Source organism: Passer montanus, unplaced genomic scaffold (assembly GCF_014805655.1).
Source record: "Passer montanus isolate IOZ18808 unplaced genomic scaffold, ASM1480565v1 scaffold32, whole genome shotgun sequence".
In the NCBI taxonomy this organism is placed as follows: Eukaryota; Metazoa; Chordata; class Aves; order Passeriformes; family Passeridae; genus Passer; species Passer montanus.
The window spans coordinates 5,755,271-5,770,368 of NW_024367930.1; the positions used below are offsets into that span (position 1 = coordinate 5,755,271).

Sequence of the window (15,098 nt, forward strand, 5' to 3'; positions counted from 1 at the left end):
CCCCCGCGCCCGGCCAGCGCCGGCCCCGCCGCAGCCCCGGCACAGCCCGCAGCCCCGGGGGCAGCTCTGCCCCCGCCACCGCCACGGAACGCGACACGAGAGGACAAGGAGCCTCGGCTAAGGACGAGCGCTCTGCGGAACAGAGATCAACCAAAACGTAACGTAACACGTAATGAAACAAAACAGCAAAGCCACAGGAAGTAGGAAAGGGCTCCCTTGAAGAAGCTGCTGCCTCCTTTTTTTTGAGTTTTCGGAAGACTTCTCTGGAAACCCCCCCCCGCCCCCCCGCAACTTTAAAAGAGAAACTGCTTCCAAAGCATGCGTGCAACACAGGCTGGGGAGCATCAATGACAGCCTGCCCAGACCTGAGCTGCTGATCAGTTTGTACCTGAACGTACCTTCTGGGTGGCATGCTGAGGGTACAGAGTGCAATCCAACAGTGATCAAAAAAATAATAGTAGCAAGTAAGTAGTACCAATTTACTTAATCTTGCCAAGAGAAAAGTTTAAAACTCAGGCAGACTGCAGCATATGCTGTCACACAGATCATGAGAACCACGCATTTGCAAGGAGCCAGACACAGTTCCCTGTAGTACTAATCCAAAAACTCAGTCAAATTCCTTAAAACCAGTGGAAGCGTCAGCCTGATGAGGCCCTTTTCTTGCAAATGGGCTTGAACTGACCAGTACACTTCACTGGTCAGTAAATTTTCCTATTTAAAATGATAAACCATTGGGAAGAGCAGCTGAAATGGAAAATGATGTGGCTACATTTTGACCCCTTGCATTGAGTACACCAAAGGAATATATACAGCTCAAAACCTCCATAAAATAATCACGGCAGCTATCACCAGTATTCCCAAACGATATATATTCATGTTGTGCCGCACTGGTGAGCTCCATTAAGAGTATGTCGTCACTGTCTCCATAGTAACTATATTTCCAAATAGAAAACAGCAAAGGGAAATAAAAAACAATAGTGTAATGTGGAAAAACAGATACACACTAGTGCTATGGATTTTTATTTGCTCCTTTTTTTTTCCAGAACACATATTTCAGCTGCATCTTTATCACCCATAACACAACTCCCCTTCACCACGATACTATGATCACATATCCTACCTGTCATATTTTCTGTTTGTAAAGCCAGTCCTTTGAGCCATTAAACATTAAAATGGAAAAAGTGCACAGGTTGAATAAAGACGTATGATTTATCTTCAGCCCAATCATTCTGCTGAGTGCAGCAGGGAGCTCCCAATTAATAGTTTCCCTACTTTTGTTTTAATTCCCTCTCTCAATAATGGCACTACTATCTGATTTAGGAGTCTGCTTGAATTCTCTTAAATAAAACAGTATTTACAAATCTCAGGCAGCAGAAACAAGTACTTTTGTAGTGCTGAGATTGGCTGCCAGTTCTGTTTCCATAGAAATGAACATTCACTTGCTGAAAAATTGAGGGGGGGTGCTTTAAAGAATCTTCTCCAGTTTGGAAGGCTACATAGAGTTCTGGTAGAGTGAAAGGGCAAAACTAGCAGCACGTGTAAGACACTGCTTAACAGGCAAACATCCTGATATGATTCTTTTAATACGCATCACTATGAATGTAAACAAATCCCGAGGTTTGCACAGCAGCTCACTCATTCACATAATTCACATTCAAGAAATTATCTCTGATTTTACTATACACATCTTAGAGCAAAAAAATAAAAAATCAAGGGTCAGCTGGAGAGGCAAGCTAGCAGTTGGATATTATTTAAGGCTGTAAGCCACTCTCATCAAGCAAAAGCAAGAAGATTCCTACCCAGTTCCCTTGTTAGACATGGCACCTCCTCATCTGTTGGCTTTTTAAACGCCTTGTTACATCCCATCCCAATTATTCCACTCATAAGTGTCTGAATGTGCCTTCCACCTCACCTACCCTTGAAGAGGATCTGTCAGTCCTAATGGTAACTCATTCTCCCCCTGTTCTTTACCATCCCATTAGAGATCAGATTCAATAAAGGAAAGAGGTAACTAAAGGGGCTGTTCTCACCAGATCCCCTCAAGCACACTGAAAAATAAGATGTTACATCTACCAGTGTGCTTAGATGGCAGGAAGGAGACCTTTTCCTGTCCTGCCTGTATTTCTTCAACATACCTAGCATACCAACATGATGTCTTTTAAAACTCTCAAGTATCAGTATTTTTTAAAATATACATTTGTTTTGACTATCAATAAAGTATGGAAAACATTTTTGTAATCAGGTAGTTGAAAGCTCTGCAAGCTCTGACTCTCTATTCCTTTTTTCTTCCTAAGTACATGCTGGATAAAAAGACTGAACAACTGACATTAGAATTATTTGATGAGAGAATCCTAAGTCACATCTCTGGATTCTCAGAAACTAGGTCAACACACCAAATATTCACTACCACAGCAGCACAACTCAGGACTATGAAGAAGATGACATCTTCTGAGGTTGTATTAACAAGTTTGTCCCTATCCATCACACACTGAACAGGACCCCCATCACTACAGTCACCCTACTTGGGACAGTAACTCCACCTGGCAAAAAGACATTCCTTTTGCTGTTAAGAAGGTCCACTATAGAGTTTAGTGATATTAAAGCCAGTTGAAGTGTTTTTGTGTTTTCCACCCTGCCTCTGGCTCCGCCCACTTGGGAAAGACAACCCTATTTCCCCCCACCATCCCAAACTGTACTACAAAATATACAAAGCACCAACAAAAAAACAATCCTCAACACTGTAACAGATGTATTTAGCCACTAAACTTTGGCCTTTATCCAGAGATGTTTGATAAAGCTCCTGAAAGAAAAGTTGGAACAAGGCCATAGGAATTCAACAGTAACTTTAAATCTACACGTGCAAGCAGTAAATACAAATTGTCCTTCAGAGAATAATGAAGCACAAAGCCAAGATAAAGCACTAACAATGGAAGAATACCTTTAGAATAACATTGAAAAACTGTCTAGATGGAAGCAACAGATGAACTAGGTTCAAGCAAAAATACTGAGACCAACGTATTAAGAGGGATTCTGTCATTTATAGTACCACAACAGAATCACAGTAACTTTTGCACAGAAATTGCCACCTACAAGTCAGAATACATGGTTTACACTGTCACAGATCAACATTAATATCTGTGTTTTGCACATTAGACAAAAACAGCTTCAAAATAAACTTTCCTAACTCTCTTAAATGGAGACAAAAAGGACAGAAGTGCTATGTTAACTAGTGCAGCAATGTGATATATATATATTTTCATATATTTTAATTATTTCAATGCTTATTCCCCTTTGTGACTTTCTCTGTTCTCCTGAGAACTACTGACAGAAAAAATACACATGTAAAATGCATCTCTGAATCTCTCAAACCTATGAAACCTACGCAGCTGTATTACTATTAAATGCAAAAGATAATGGTTTACCCTTTCATAATGAGTAAATTTGCAATCTAACAGAACATAAACATTTACATTTTTATGTAAAACATTCTTCCCCAAATTAGAATGTGGGTTTTTAAAAAACTATGATTTTTTACAAATCAAATTTTAAGTGTTCAAGAATAGCAGTGTTTTATTTCAAAGCAAAATGCAGCATGAAAATTCTTCCATGTCAAAGAAAAGGTTACAAAAACACTTTCCTTTGAACTTACAGTCACTTCTGTTTTCACATTAACAAGAAAAGGTGAGAAAATTTAAAATTAAAAAGGAATTCTATTCATTCCTCAAAATATTTCTACTCTTGAACAGTTACACTTTTTAGATACAGCAGACCATAATCAACATAGTTACTCTGAAAGACAAATTAATATGAGGAAACTCTTCCCGATAAAACAAGATCTATTGATTCCTTGCAGAAGACAATGAGGATTCCAAAACTGACTATGATAAAGCCACTGCCACAGCACCTCCTCTGTTTTGCTGTTATGTAACACTTTTTTAATAATTTACAGTTTTAAATTAAATTTTCATACTAAAAAATACTGTAGCAAAAAACCAGTAAGAAGTAACAGGGATCTTCTGCATAACTGGTTGTCTTTCCTTGAAATATACCAAAATAGGGAGCACAAGCTCAATGAAGTCTTAACTTCAACAATTAAGTTGTCTTTGAATGCTGCAGTCTCCTATTTCTGTAATTTAAAACTCCATGTATTACAATCATGATGCATCATTTTTACAGAGAAAGTATCAAACACACCCATCACTGAAGCACATTTTTCTCTTAGAAACAGACTAAGGATAAAGGTTCATCTGATCTTTTTTCCCATACATGAACACTTTGCAGCATTCTTCTATCCTCTACTGAGCACATCTGTAACTCGTTAAATATTCACTGCTGGTTTCCATAAAGTTTCAACACCTTTTCCAATTGTATTCTGACCACAATCCAGCAAATAGTTCCAATAAAGTGTACAAGCTTGTTTCACCAAGTGTCTCATTTTCCTAGCATTTACATGTTGCTATTCATCCCTCTCACACTGATAACACTAGTATTTAAATACTTATCTTGCATTAATCTAAAGCTGATTATAAATCTTTCATACTCACCACTGACGTTACTTAAAATCATATTGTCAGAGTTTCTTATTTCATCAAATTTTGTAAAGATTGTTTGCAACCTATAAAGAACAAAAACAACAAAGGATTTTTACATCTCTGAAATCCCACTGGCTACTGATGAAAACAGAAATCAGTTTATTAGCATATATAAAGCAGCAATGCAAAATATACAAGGGATTAAGTGTATGAATAAACAATTCCTAAAGGATTCCTCTTTAGCTGAGCATCTTCACAGAAATGCATAGAAAATAAAGTAAACTTAGCAAAGAACAAAAATTGAGTGTTATTATTAGCATGATTAAAAACAACCTTCTATAGTTCAGGTTCAGTAATAGCACATATTGGGTATCTATAGTGTGTATATATATATATATATTTATTCATACTCAACAATAAAAGGTTACAATTTGAACTATGGAATGTTCATTTAGAAGAAAAAAAAGGATTGCTATTTAATTTGTTCTAAGACTATTAATAATTTTCTTCAAAGTTCTTGTTCTACAAAATTTCCTTAGTTTGCTTATGAAAAGAGCTCTGTGCTAGTTAGCACTTCCACAAGGGGGGAAAAAACCCCAAACAACAAGACTTTCTTCTAAACTTAAGATACCCTACACACTTAAATGTGTCCAACACACACACTGCTGACTTGAAATGTCACAATAGAGAATACACTGCAAATGCTTTGCTACACGTAAGCAGCAAATGGAACTCAGAATAAACCAAACCAAAAGAACTCCAAGAATCCTATACTTGCAATCTGGTCCCATAGGCTAAAAAATGGAGCTCAATCAAGAAAGCTGGCAAAACACCTCAACAGCCCTTTCTCATCACTTCTGCAGAAAACTCAATAAAAGCAGTGGAAGTATCTCCCAGAAAAATGTGACCCACGCATTAACAATAGATTTGTACTGACACTGTTCAGCTGCAAACAACTGCGGATATTCACTTGTATTTCTCCAAAGGCTTCTCTGAATTTTAGACTATTTGCAATATGGTAATATGCAATATGCACATGGGATTTTTAGCTCCAGGACTATCAGGACTGAATCCCGATTTTAAATGAACAAAGTTATGAACTACAAATCACATGACAGTCTGCAGGTCTCCAAATAGGTACAGGTCAGCTACATCACAAGAACCAGAGACTATACTATCCAATTCAAAATTTGCACTGATTGGCTGTCTACAATTCACAATTCAAACTGTTTTATGACAAAGCAAGAAAAATGGATAAGAACTACACCTGGGTATGAAAATTCTCACAAGGAGAAAAGTCAAGGATGCACAAAGATTTCACTTTAACGTTTCATTATGCACGCGTCACTTTTATGCAATGATCCATGTAGAGAGGCAGTGCACTTAGTCTACATTCTCTGAGACTTGCATATCCCTCTCACTCACTGGGATGTCATTTATCTAATAAAATTCATTTACCTAATAATGAAGAATATGATAAAAAAATTAAATGCACAGACAACAGCATAAAAAATTTGAGCCTTTCCCCCCACCCTTCCAACAATTTAGGACTCTCACAATGCATTGTTTTTACTTTCCAAATACTTCAAAGCAGTACGCTACAGAGCCAATTTGTCCTGGACTTAGTAGGCTCACAAAAAGAACTATACAGATCTCCACAAAAAGGCCTACCCTACTGCTAGGATCTAAAACAACACAACCAAAAACCTCTTAATCATTTAATTCAAAAACCCCTAACACAAACCAGCAGTTATTCTACCATCTCAACTTATCTCAAAACTAGATGTAGTTCAGTAGTAGTTTGCCTAATCTTTCCCTAGCACACTCACCAGCTCGTGTCTGGAACCTATTATCCTCTCTCCCTTTTGCACGACCATTGCATTTCCAACCACTGCTGCCACAGCAAAATGTCTGAAACGGCAGCAATTCACAAATGTCTCTGCTTTTACTATTAAACCTCAAGTTTGGAAAAGATCAATTCTGCAAACCAAAGGCAATATATACTGAAATGGGGTTTTCTGCACTTCTGCTTGAAAAAGTAAAATTTTTGAAATGCGATCGTTTTGGGGTACTGGAATTTACTAATGACACATGAAATCCCATTAACATGCTATGTGCTTTCAACCATACGAAGCGAGAAGTTCACACGAGAATCAATATCTACAACAATGCATTAGGGCATCTTGCTTTCATAACAAGAAGTTAATGTGTTTGCCTCATATGTTTGTGTTTATCAGGGATTGTTGTGAGTTCCCCTCAACAGTGCTGGATTCCATAGCAAACACAGCATTAGCAGTTCACCTAGTTAATGAGGAAGACTTAGCAGTATATCTGAAAGGCTGAAACTGCCATCCCGAGAGAAACTAAATATGACTAGAGAGATTAACAGATTTGCCTTAAAATTTCACTTTGATTTTTACATCCTGTAAAGCTGATGTTATCCACTTGGCACAAATATTTCGGAGAATTCAAAAGAAAAAAATATTTCCTGCTCTTTTGAACTCTGTTTTCAAAAATGTTTTCCGGAGTGTTTTAAACAGAAGCTAAAAGCAAAGTGCTTCCTTGTAAATATGTTACAATAATATGCATGTTGCATCTCACTCTGGGCAAAATATTTGATAAAGTATTAACTGTAAACAATAAAAAATGTGTTTGTCAGCACTGGACGCTATGTTGTCAGTGGTGCAGGCTGGAGAACAACACACAGTACTGCCACTCCTCAAACCTTCAAAGCATGTCGTTATGACCAGAGACACACTCTTCAGTATTTGTCATAATTGCAACAACAACAGAAGAGTCAATTATAACACAGCTGTCAACGTGGTAAAGCACTACTGTAGAACCAACCCTCTCTTTAGAAGAGCTTACAGGATCTGTAACTACTACTTTGCAAAGTCTCTCACAACAAGTTTTTCCGTCCCTCTCCTCCCACCCTGCTCTTCTTACTACCTTCTCTTATTTCTTCACATGGTGACAAGCAGCAAGGCAGTATGGGCTAGAGTCTCTAGAATTAGTACAACCACCATCAATTTAAGAATATTTACTGGAGGTTCAGCTCCTGGCAAAAGAGTGCCTGCCAAGAGGAGTCCAAGAAATTCTACAGGGCTGGATGAAGACCAGTTTTACTGGCAATAAGGAATGTTCTTTGAGAAGGGAAACATTATTACCTTTTCATCTGGTATCTGCAAGCCCAACTCTGGATGTGGCAATCACAATCAATCACTGAAGTCACCACATGTCACTGGTGGACAGAAATATTATCTCCTTTTCCCAAATAGCCATAGACAGGTCTTCCGCAACTTGTCATACAGACGGGAAAATCACCATTGACAAAACCACGCTTGGGACAGCAAGTACTTCTGGATGGGCTGTCAGTGCATGCATGCATGAAGTTGTAGCACATTAAATGGGGGCTCCTGGCAAAATACCAAACCCTCTCCCTCCAGCAGGTGAGAGGTCTCAATCAAAATATTAACACACTGCAGTGAGGATGGGCAACAGGAGGAATGTGTACGTACCCTGCCAGGACACAGTCTGAGCTGACACACACACACGGAAACATGGATGCTTCCAGAAAATGCGCACAACACTTCACACTGAAAAGCTTTTTTTCATGACCATGCTTGATGGAGTGCAACTGTTCATATGATGGGCAGAGGGGGACACCTAAAAGTGTGGACCTTGTGGTGAAGAGGCAAAAGAGCACCACTCCCCTATCAACAGCAGAAGGATAAAGAAGAAGAACAACAGATGGTTAACTAGTCTGTTGTTTATGTCCAAACTGAGTCTAAAGCAGGAAATGGCCCACATGAAACTTCACAGTTGTTTCTCCATATTTCCCCCTTACAAGGGAAAAAAAAATCTTGAAGACATGTGTCCACATCTGGACACACAGATGGACCTCATCTACAACTTGAACTAGACAGATAAGTAGAATGTGCATACCACATAAAATGTGGTATTCAGAAATGCATATTGCAATATGCTTCAATATTTTAGGAAATGAAGTTTTGTCCCTAGACATAAGAACAAAACAAATGACTGTTTTTTTACATTTGTTTCTCAAGCAACAGTGGGGAAATTTGTCAGATGAATTCCTCAATGACAAAAGCTTTTAACACTCAGACTAAGTAACTTCTATCCAGAGCCATGTATACTATTTCCATTCAGGGAGATCAGCCACACAGATTCCATACTGTAAAACAGTCTGTTTGGCCCATAGAGAACAAAACCTCTTCAGTATTTCTGGCTCACTGAACAATAAATATAACATCCATTTTCAGTATTCACAAATATATTAGCACTACAGCTTTCAGGTCTGACACCAAAGACTGTCAAACTTCTCTGGCAGCAATTATAACAAAAGGGAAAACAACATCCAAATTTCCAACCACTGTCTTGATACTGATTGTTCTGCAAAGGGAACATGCTTCAAGTGAAAAGCATAATAATAATCTGAGATTTCAAAGTTAAAAAATAACAAATAGAAAGAGGAACTGATTTTATTTATAAACAAACTCACCAATTAATCTCACTAAAGAACAGAAATGCACTGAAGAAAAATAAATAGTAAATAAGAATTGAATTACAAAAGTAAGATTCCATATTTTATTCATTACTTAGAGTCCGACAGGTCCAGTAAAGCCCTGTAGAAAATCCATTATTTTCCACAAAGGCAAACCCTACCAGGTGCAGATTAGAAAACCTTTTAAGACTACTATTATTAAAGTACTGACTGTATTTGGCTTTATACAGACACAACATGTATATACCATTTGCATATTTAAGGAAGTTGAACAATTTCTCAAAACAATGCTTGATTAACTTTCCTGCCTTCCTTTCAGCAAATAGGAGCTCTTATTTTCAGTGCTCTAGGATGGAGTGCATTCAAGCAGCAACACACAGCACTGTAATGTGTAATTTGTTATGCAAACTAAACAAGCCTACATTCTATTGATTCATGTGTGCACCAAACACTAAAGTAATAGATTTTTCTGCTAATACTTATGTTTACATGTAATTTTTAATGCACTGACTTACAGCAAAGGAGCTGCAATGCAGTTCTTTAAGGATAAACTCAACAACTGAAAGCAGCCGTGTCTGAACTACAGATTATCTGTAATACTTAAAACCCTTAAAACCTACCCAGACACACACACATGAACACAGATTCCCCTCAAAATAATAATGATACTCTACATCAAAGTGTTTTTTTTCTGCAGATCATAGCTCCTGCATAAGCACCTGAAAATTTTACTGCATCTAAGCAAAGGAAAAAGCTCTGACAGGCACAGAGGAAGAAACATCTTAAATGAGGTCTGCCTCTGAAGGAACAACAGTCTGAGCTACCACAGAGCTAATCTGTCTTTCCTGAGCTTTGTCAAACGCCTTCTTAGTTGTGTGAAGGAGTAAGACGGGACTACAGGAACTCTGCTTTTTGTCAGGGATGGATGGGACTGAGAGTAGCAGTCTCACATTAAACTCAAGCAAATCATAACTCCCCCCCTTTATCCCAACCTGAAACCTACTGCAGAGGACACACCACTGACACTCAGCTCATGTACTATTTAACACTAGTCCTGACTGTCAGGCGCAAAACTGTTGGAGATTTAGTGGCAGCAACCCATTTAACATGCACCAAGTAGAGTCTTGCTTCTTTATGTAAATGCAAATTATACAACCATGCTTGCTTCCAGATCAGGGGGAATTTTGTATTCAGCTGATTCAGACAGTAGAAACAACAACTTGGCACCTACTGTAACTAAATTAGAAGCTGTTGATTGTCCTGAGGATACAAAGCACCTATGGTGTTTAATCCTATTTGGATCCCAAGATGTACTCAGCTTGTATCACATGGGTGACTACTGAACTTAAACTTACAGTCAGACCCAACATTCATTGCAAAAAGGTTGTGATATCTGCACTCTTTTATTCTCTGTTAGAAAAGATGTCCAAGGCCCTATCTTAAGGCAAGGAAGATCTTCTTGGATATGTTCCACTTATTTGCTAGGAAACTTAATTTTTTGAATTGTAGTAATAATATGGCCTAAACTTCTGTGGTAACCATATAATCCATTACTAGTCTAAAAACAAGACTGGCATTAAATAGCAGAGAATGTGTGCAACTTCCAATTCTCATAGGCAGGGTAAACTTGTGTCTCAACAGGCTGAACTCTGCCTGGAGTGAGAAACAATAAATTTTCTTTCATAGAACCGCAGAATGGTTTTGGATCATCCAGTTCCAACCCCTATGTCATGGGCTGGGATAACCTTTCATTAGACCAGGATACTCAAAGCCCCATCCAATCTCACCTTGAACACTGCCAGGGACAGGGTATTAACAGCTTCTCTGGGCAACCAGTTCCAGTGTCTTACCATCCTCACAGAAAATAATTGCTTCCTAATATCAAACCTAAACCTATCCTCTTCCAGTTTAAAGCCTGGTCCTATCACATCCTTGTAAGAAGACCCTCTCCAGCTCTCCTGTACACCCTCTTTAGGTATTGGAAGGTGCTCTGAAGTCTCCTAAAAATCTTCTCTTAGGAGAGTTTAGTTTTAGCTCTTAGTTTAGTTTAGTTTTTTAGATGGGTCTGATGAAGCACTCATCTGATATCCTCTCTGAAACCAAGTAGTAGACATATTCAGCTTTGTCAAAATCAAGAAGTAAGATGAAGCTGATGTTAAAGTGGTATGCTAATATATAAGCGGTTAACACACTTTAAGAAGTAGAAATTGTTTTAACAAGGAATTTTACAAGATTTTATGGAAAAAAACAGTCTTTCTCACTAAGTACAATTTCAAGCTCTGTCTAGCTTTCTTAATTAGTCAAAGGTAGAAACAAACCAATGTTTTCTTTCATATAAATTAATATGTCAATACTAACAATAATATAAAAATTGCTAATAACGAATTTTCTTTCATATAAACTAATCAACATACAACACAGTCAGTAACTCTAGTAACATCATACTGAAAGGCAAAACTAACTAGAATATAAAATAAAAATTACAGTAATTTTAATACAGCGTTTTTAGTGAGTTCAAAGTTCAGATAAAGAACAGTAAAACATAAATGGCTCAGAATTACAAAATTAGAACACCTAGCTCACCTTCCAGGAGGAATTCCTCTTTTTGCAAGATCTATTCGTACTTTCTCTCCCACATGTCTATAAACCTCTACAATGGCTAGTATGGCAGCATCTCTGACCTGTGAACAGTTGAAATTGTAAATTTCAGGGTTACAGAAACCAAAACAATATTTGCTGACAGGCTACTCATCTTACAGTTTCTATGGCCCTATATGCCAATTCGGTTGAAACAGTGAGGGTGAAAAGGAAAGGAAATACAACTGCTATACCAAGATGGCATTTGTTCCAAGTTAGAGCGTGCCCAGACAGTAAAAAATCCTAGAAATAACAGCTTTAGAGGGAATTTCTGGATCTGACATAAGAATAGCATTTGTGGAAAAAATGTGCTTTATCTAGGGCTCGCTCACAGCAGGCAATACTTTCAAAAGTTAGTTCCTGCACTCAGTCTTGACATTTCATCTTGCTTTCATCTGTTCTGACACACAGCAAGGCCCTTCTGGAAGACTAAGATTGCCCACAAGAGTGGATCAAAGTGATCGGCATTTTCTTTATTTCAGCTGGAATCAGGTGGCATGACATCAGCACAAGAAAGGGAATAGGGCAGGACAGTGGAAGGGGAAAGAAAAGGGGACAGAAAGGAGATAGAGTATCTCTTCAAAAATTTTAAACCATGGTCATTACAATAAAATCTGACAAACATGCATTTTAGTAAATGCCATATAAATGCCATTGTTCTCTATAAAGAATGTCTGGAATTCTTTTTGTATTGTTCTTTGCAGCAGTTCAAACTAAATATACAATTGCTCTAGCAAGATGTGAACTATATCTTTAATGATCAGCAAAAAGGACAAATTCTCAACAGAATTTCTCTAGAAGAGAACAGTGTTATGCAGCACAGGGGAGAGAAGAACTTTGCTGCATTGAGAACTTAAGCATAAAGACCAATCCTGTCTAAAAGTCCATCTCCTACCAATGTTATCTTCTCCCTTACTGTATTCATAGTCTTTTCCCTCAAACACAACTTCAGATAAATCAAGATATTTTAACCATTTCCACTGGAAATGGTTAAATTTTCTGAGGTTCAGATGTCACCATTATGAACTACTTCCTGATTTTTCACTGCAGATATTTTTGCTTACTTTAATGATGTTAATGACAGTCCTTGAATGCTCTTAAATGCAATTGGGTTCCAATTGGAAAATAATTACACATAAGGTTAATTTCAGCAAATTTGGTAAACTAGCACAGGTTTCATATAAGGGTTGTGTCTGGAGGTAATTTTTTGTGTCAATAGCTTATTTTTTATTTATTTCCTTTCAACATGCTCTGTAAGAAACAATTACTTTCAGCAATTACTAGTTTCAACTTCTAAAACAAAACTAAAGGGTATATTGTGATACTGCTGCCTTTGCAACTCTACTTTCATCTTCCAGTGGATGGACTGATTAAGAAGAAATTTGGCTTACTTTTTCTCATGGTAGAAAATAATGATCTGCTGCACACAAGGACTCTTATCAGCTTTTCTTTGAATGCTTATATTTATTTTGCTTTCACTGCTCTGTCAAAGTATAGCTGTTCAAGGCCCAGTAAGTACCGAAATCCTTACCTGACTGTTGGAGTCACCAAATGCTATACACAGATGTGGTACCAACTTGCTGAGGATTAATGGCTGTGCACCATAACTAAAAAAAAAAAGAGGAGTGTTTTTTTTAAAAAAAAAACAACAGTAAATCATTTTTGCAGAAGTGAACTTTTGGCTTAGATTTTATAGAATACAAACTGACATCAACCAAGCTCTGTCTCTCTCTTACTAGTCCTTGATCTACTTTTAAATAAGATAATATTTCTGTAACTTTAGTCTTTCTTTCAGAAAGCCCACTACTTAAGTTGTTTGATTTTTCCCATATATTAATTTAATTGAAGCAGACTCCCTAAAGGATTAGTTTCAGAGAAAAATGACATTCAGAAGAAGGATAGAACCATTACATCTCCATAGAAACAAAAAGCTTACATGTTTAAGGTAGCAACAAGACACAAACACACTCCTTCTCGGGATCGGTAATTCTTGTGTTTAAAACCAACAGCAAGGCGTTCCCAAATGTACTATAAAAGCAGAAATAATGGTCTTTAATTATCAGGAGCACAATACAACATAATTCTATTCCATATAATTACATTCATAATAGTTGCAAAAAAAAAGTAACAGAAGGCAGGTCCACTGGAAAAGTGATAAAAGTAACTTATGAAATGCACAATATGGAACACAACACAGATGTTACGCCAAAACCAATTCCTAAAAAAAGTCCTTCAGCAATCTAGCTGAGTATTTTCCTTGTTTGAGAAACAGCTCTCAAAACATACAGAATTGTTACAGTTAATGCACACAAAACAAACATTAACATTACAAACTACTGACTCAAGCAGAAGTTACTATATTCTTTTTGCTACGTATTCTGCTTCCCTACCAAAATTTCCTCTCATCCATTTTAGCTTGTCCTTATCCCTACTCCTGCGGTCCCACTTCTCCCTTACTTTTGCTTTAGATCTATTTCTTCATTTTTTTATGATTTCTTGTCCCCTCGTTCTATTCCTGAGCTTCCATTTTTGTTCTGCTTTCGGTTCTCCTCTCCGTGCTGGTGCCGCTTCCTGTGGTACGATCCCCCGGCCCGCTGAACCCTCGCTCACCTCCTTGCGCACTCGTTTTTCTCTGCCTGCCCTGGCTCTCTGCCTTTATCTGCTGCGTTTATCCCGTTACCTTTCCATCTCCTCGCCGGGCTCTAGCTGTGTATCAGAGCATTGAAAGCACAAACGTGGAGCAGAGGAGCTCGGGGATCCTCCTTTGGGAGCAGATGCACGGGCTCAGCCTGCAACTCGCCCCAGCTGCAGCGCTGCCATTGCAGCCCGGCCAGCATCCGGGCAGCGTTGCCTAGCGATGGATGGCTGCACACTGCCAGGAGCTGCACACTTTGCAGCCCAGGCACCTCCCTCCTGCCAATTGCACCCCGGAGTGCTGCAACTGCAACCTATAATGACGCCACACAAAGCTGCTAAAATGTATTACATACTAATTATTGCAATCGGCTTTCTGGAAAAAAAATAAAAAATAAAGCCCTCACAAACAGCTGTTGATCAACAAAAACAGAGCATAAGAGCAGAGAATATGCATCCTCTTTATTAATGAGGTAGTACGCTTCAGAGCAGACATAAAATTTTCCAATTAGAGCCCTGCTTGATAATTTTGTCCCATCTGTGGTTTTTTGTTTGTTTGTTTTATACTTCATTGCATTTAGAAAAAACAAACCTTAGACGACCAGGATATGGCTTGCCAAAACTGCATAGCTTAACAACAAAGAACAGGATTTTACAGAAGAAAACATCCTTCCAATTAACCCACTGTCACAGACAAGCATGGGAAAAAGGAAATCTCCTTGCTAGATGTATAAAAACACAGGTAGACCCCCAACTGCAGACTACAGAAA

General features: G+C 38.0%; 1 protein-coding gene across 45 annotated transcripts in view; it reads right to left on the reverse strand.

The window, feature by feature from the left end:
• Positions 1 to 15,098, reverse strand: part of CLASP2 (cytoplasmic linker associated protein 2) — a 147,117-nt gene that overhangs the window by 104,969 nt on the left and 27,050 nt on the right. For 44 of the 45 annotated variants that reach the window (XM_039715288.1, XM_039715287.1, XM_039715279.1 and 41 more), the window contains exons 4-7: positions 13,631 to 13,722; positions 13,226 to 13,301; positions 11,641 to 11,738; positions 4,545 to 4,615 (exon numbers count right to left, since the gene is read on the reverse strand). In XM_039715288.1, the coding sequence (XP_039571222.1) occupies positions 4,545 to 4,615; positions 11,641 to 11,738; positions 13,226 to 13,301; positions 13,631 to 13,722 (337 nt within the window). Of the gene's footprint in view, positions 1 to 4,544; positions 4,616 to 11,640; positions 11,739 to 13,225; positions 13,302 to 13,630; positions 13,723 to 14,374; positions 14,548 to 15,098 lie in introns of those variants that run through there. The other variant, XM_039715289.1, reaches the window with a different exon arrangement.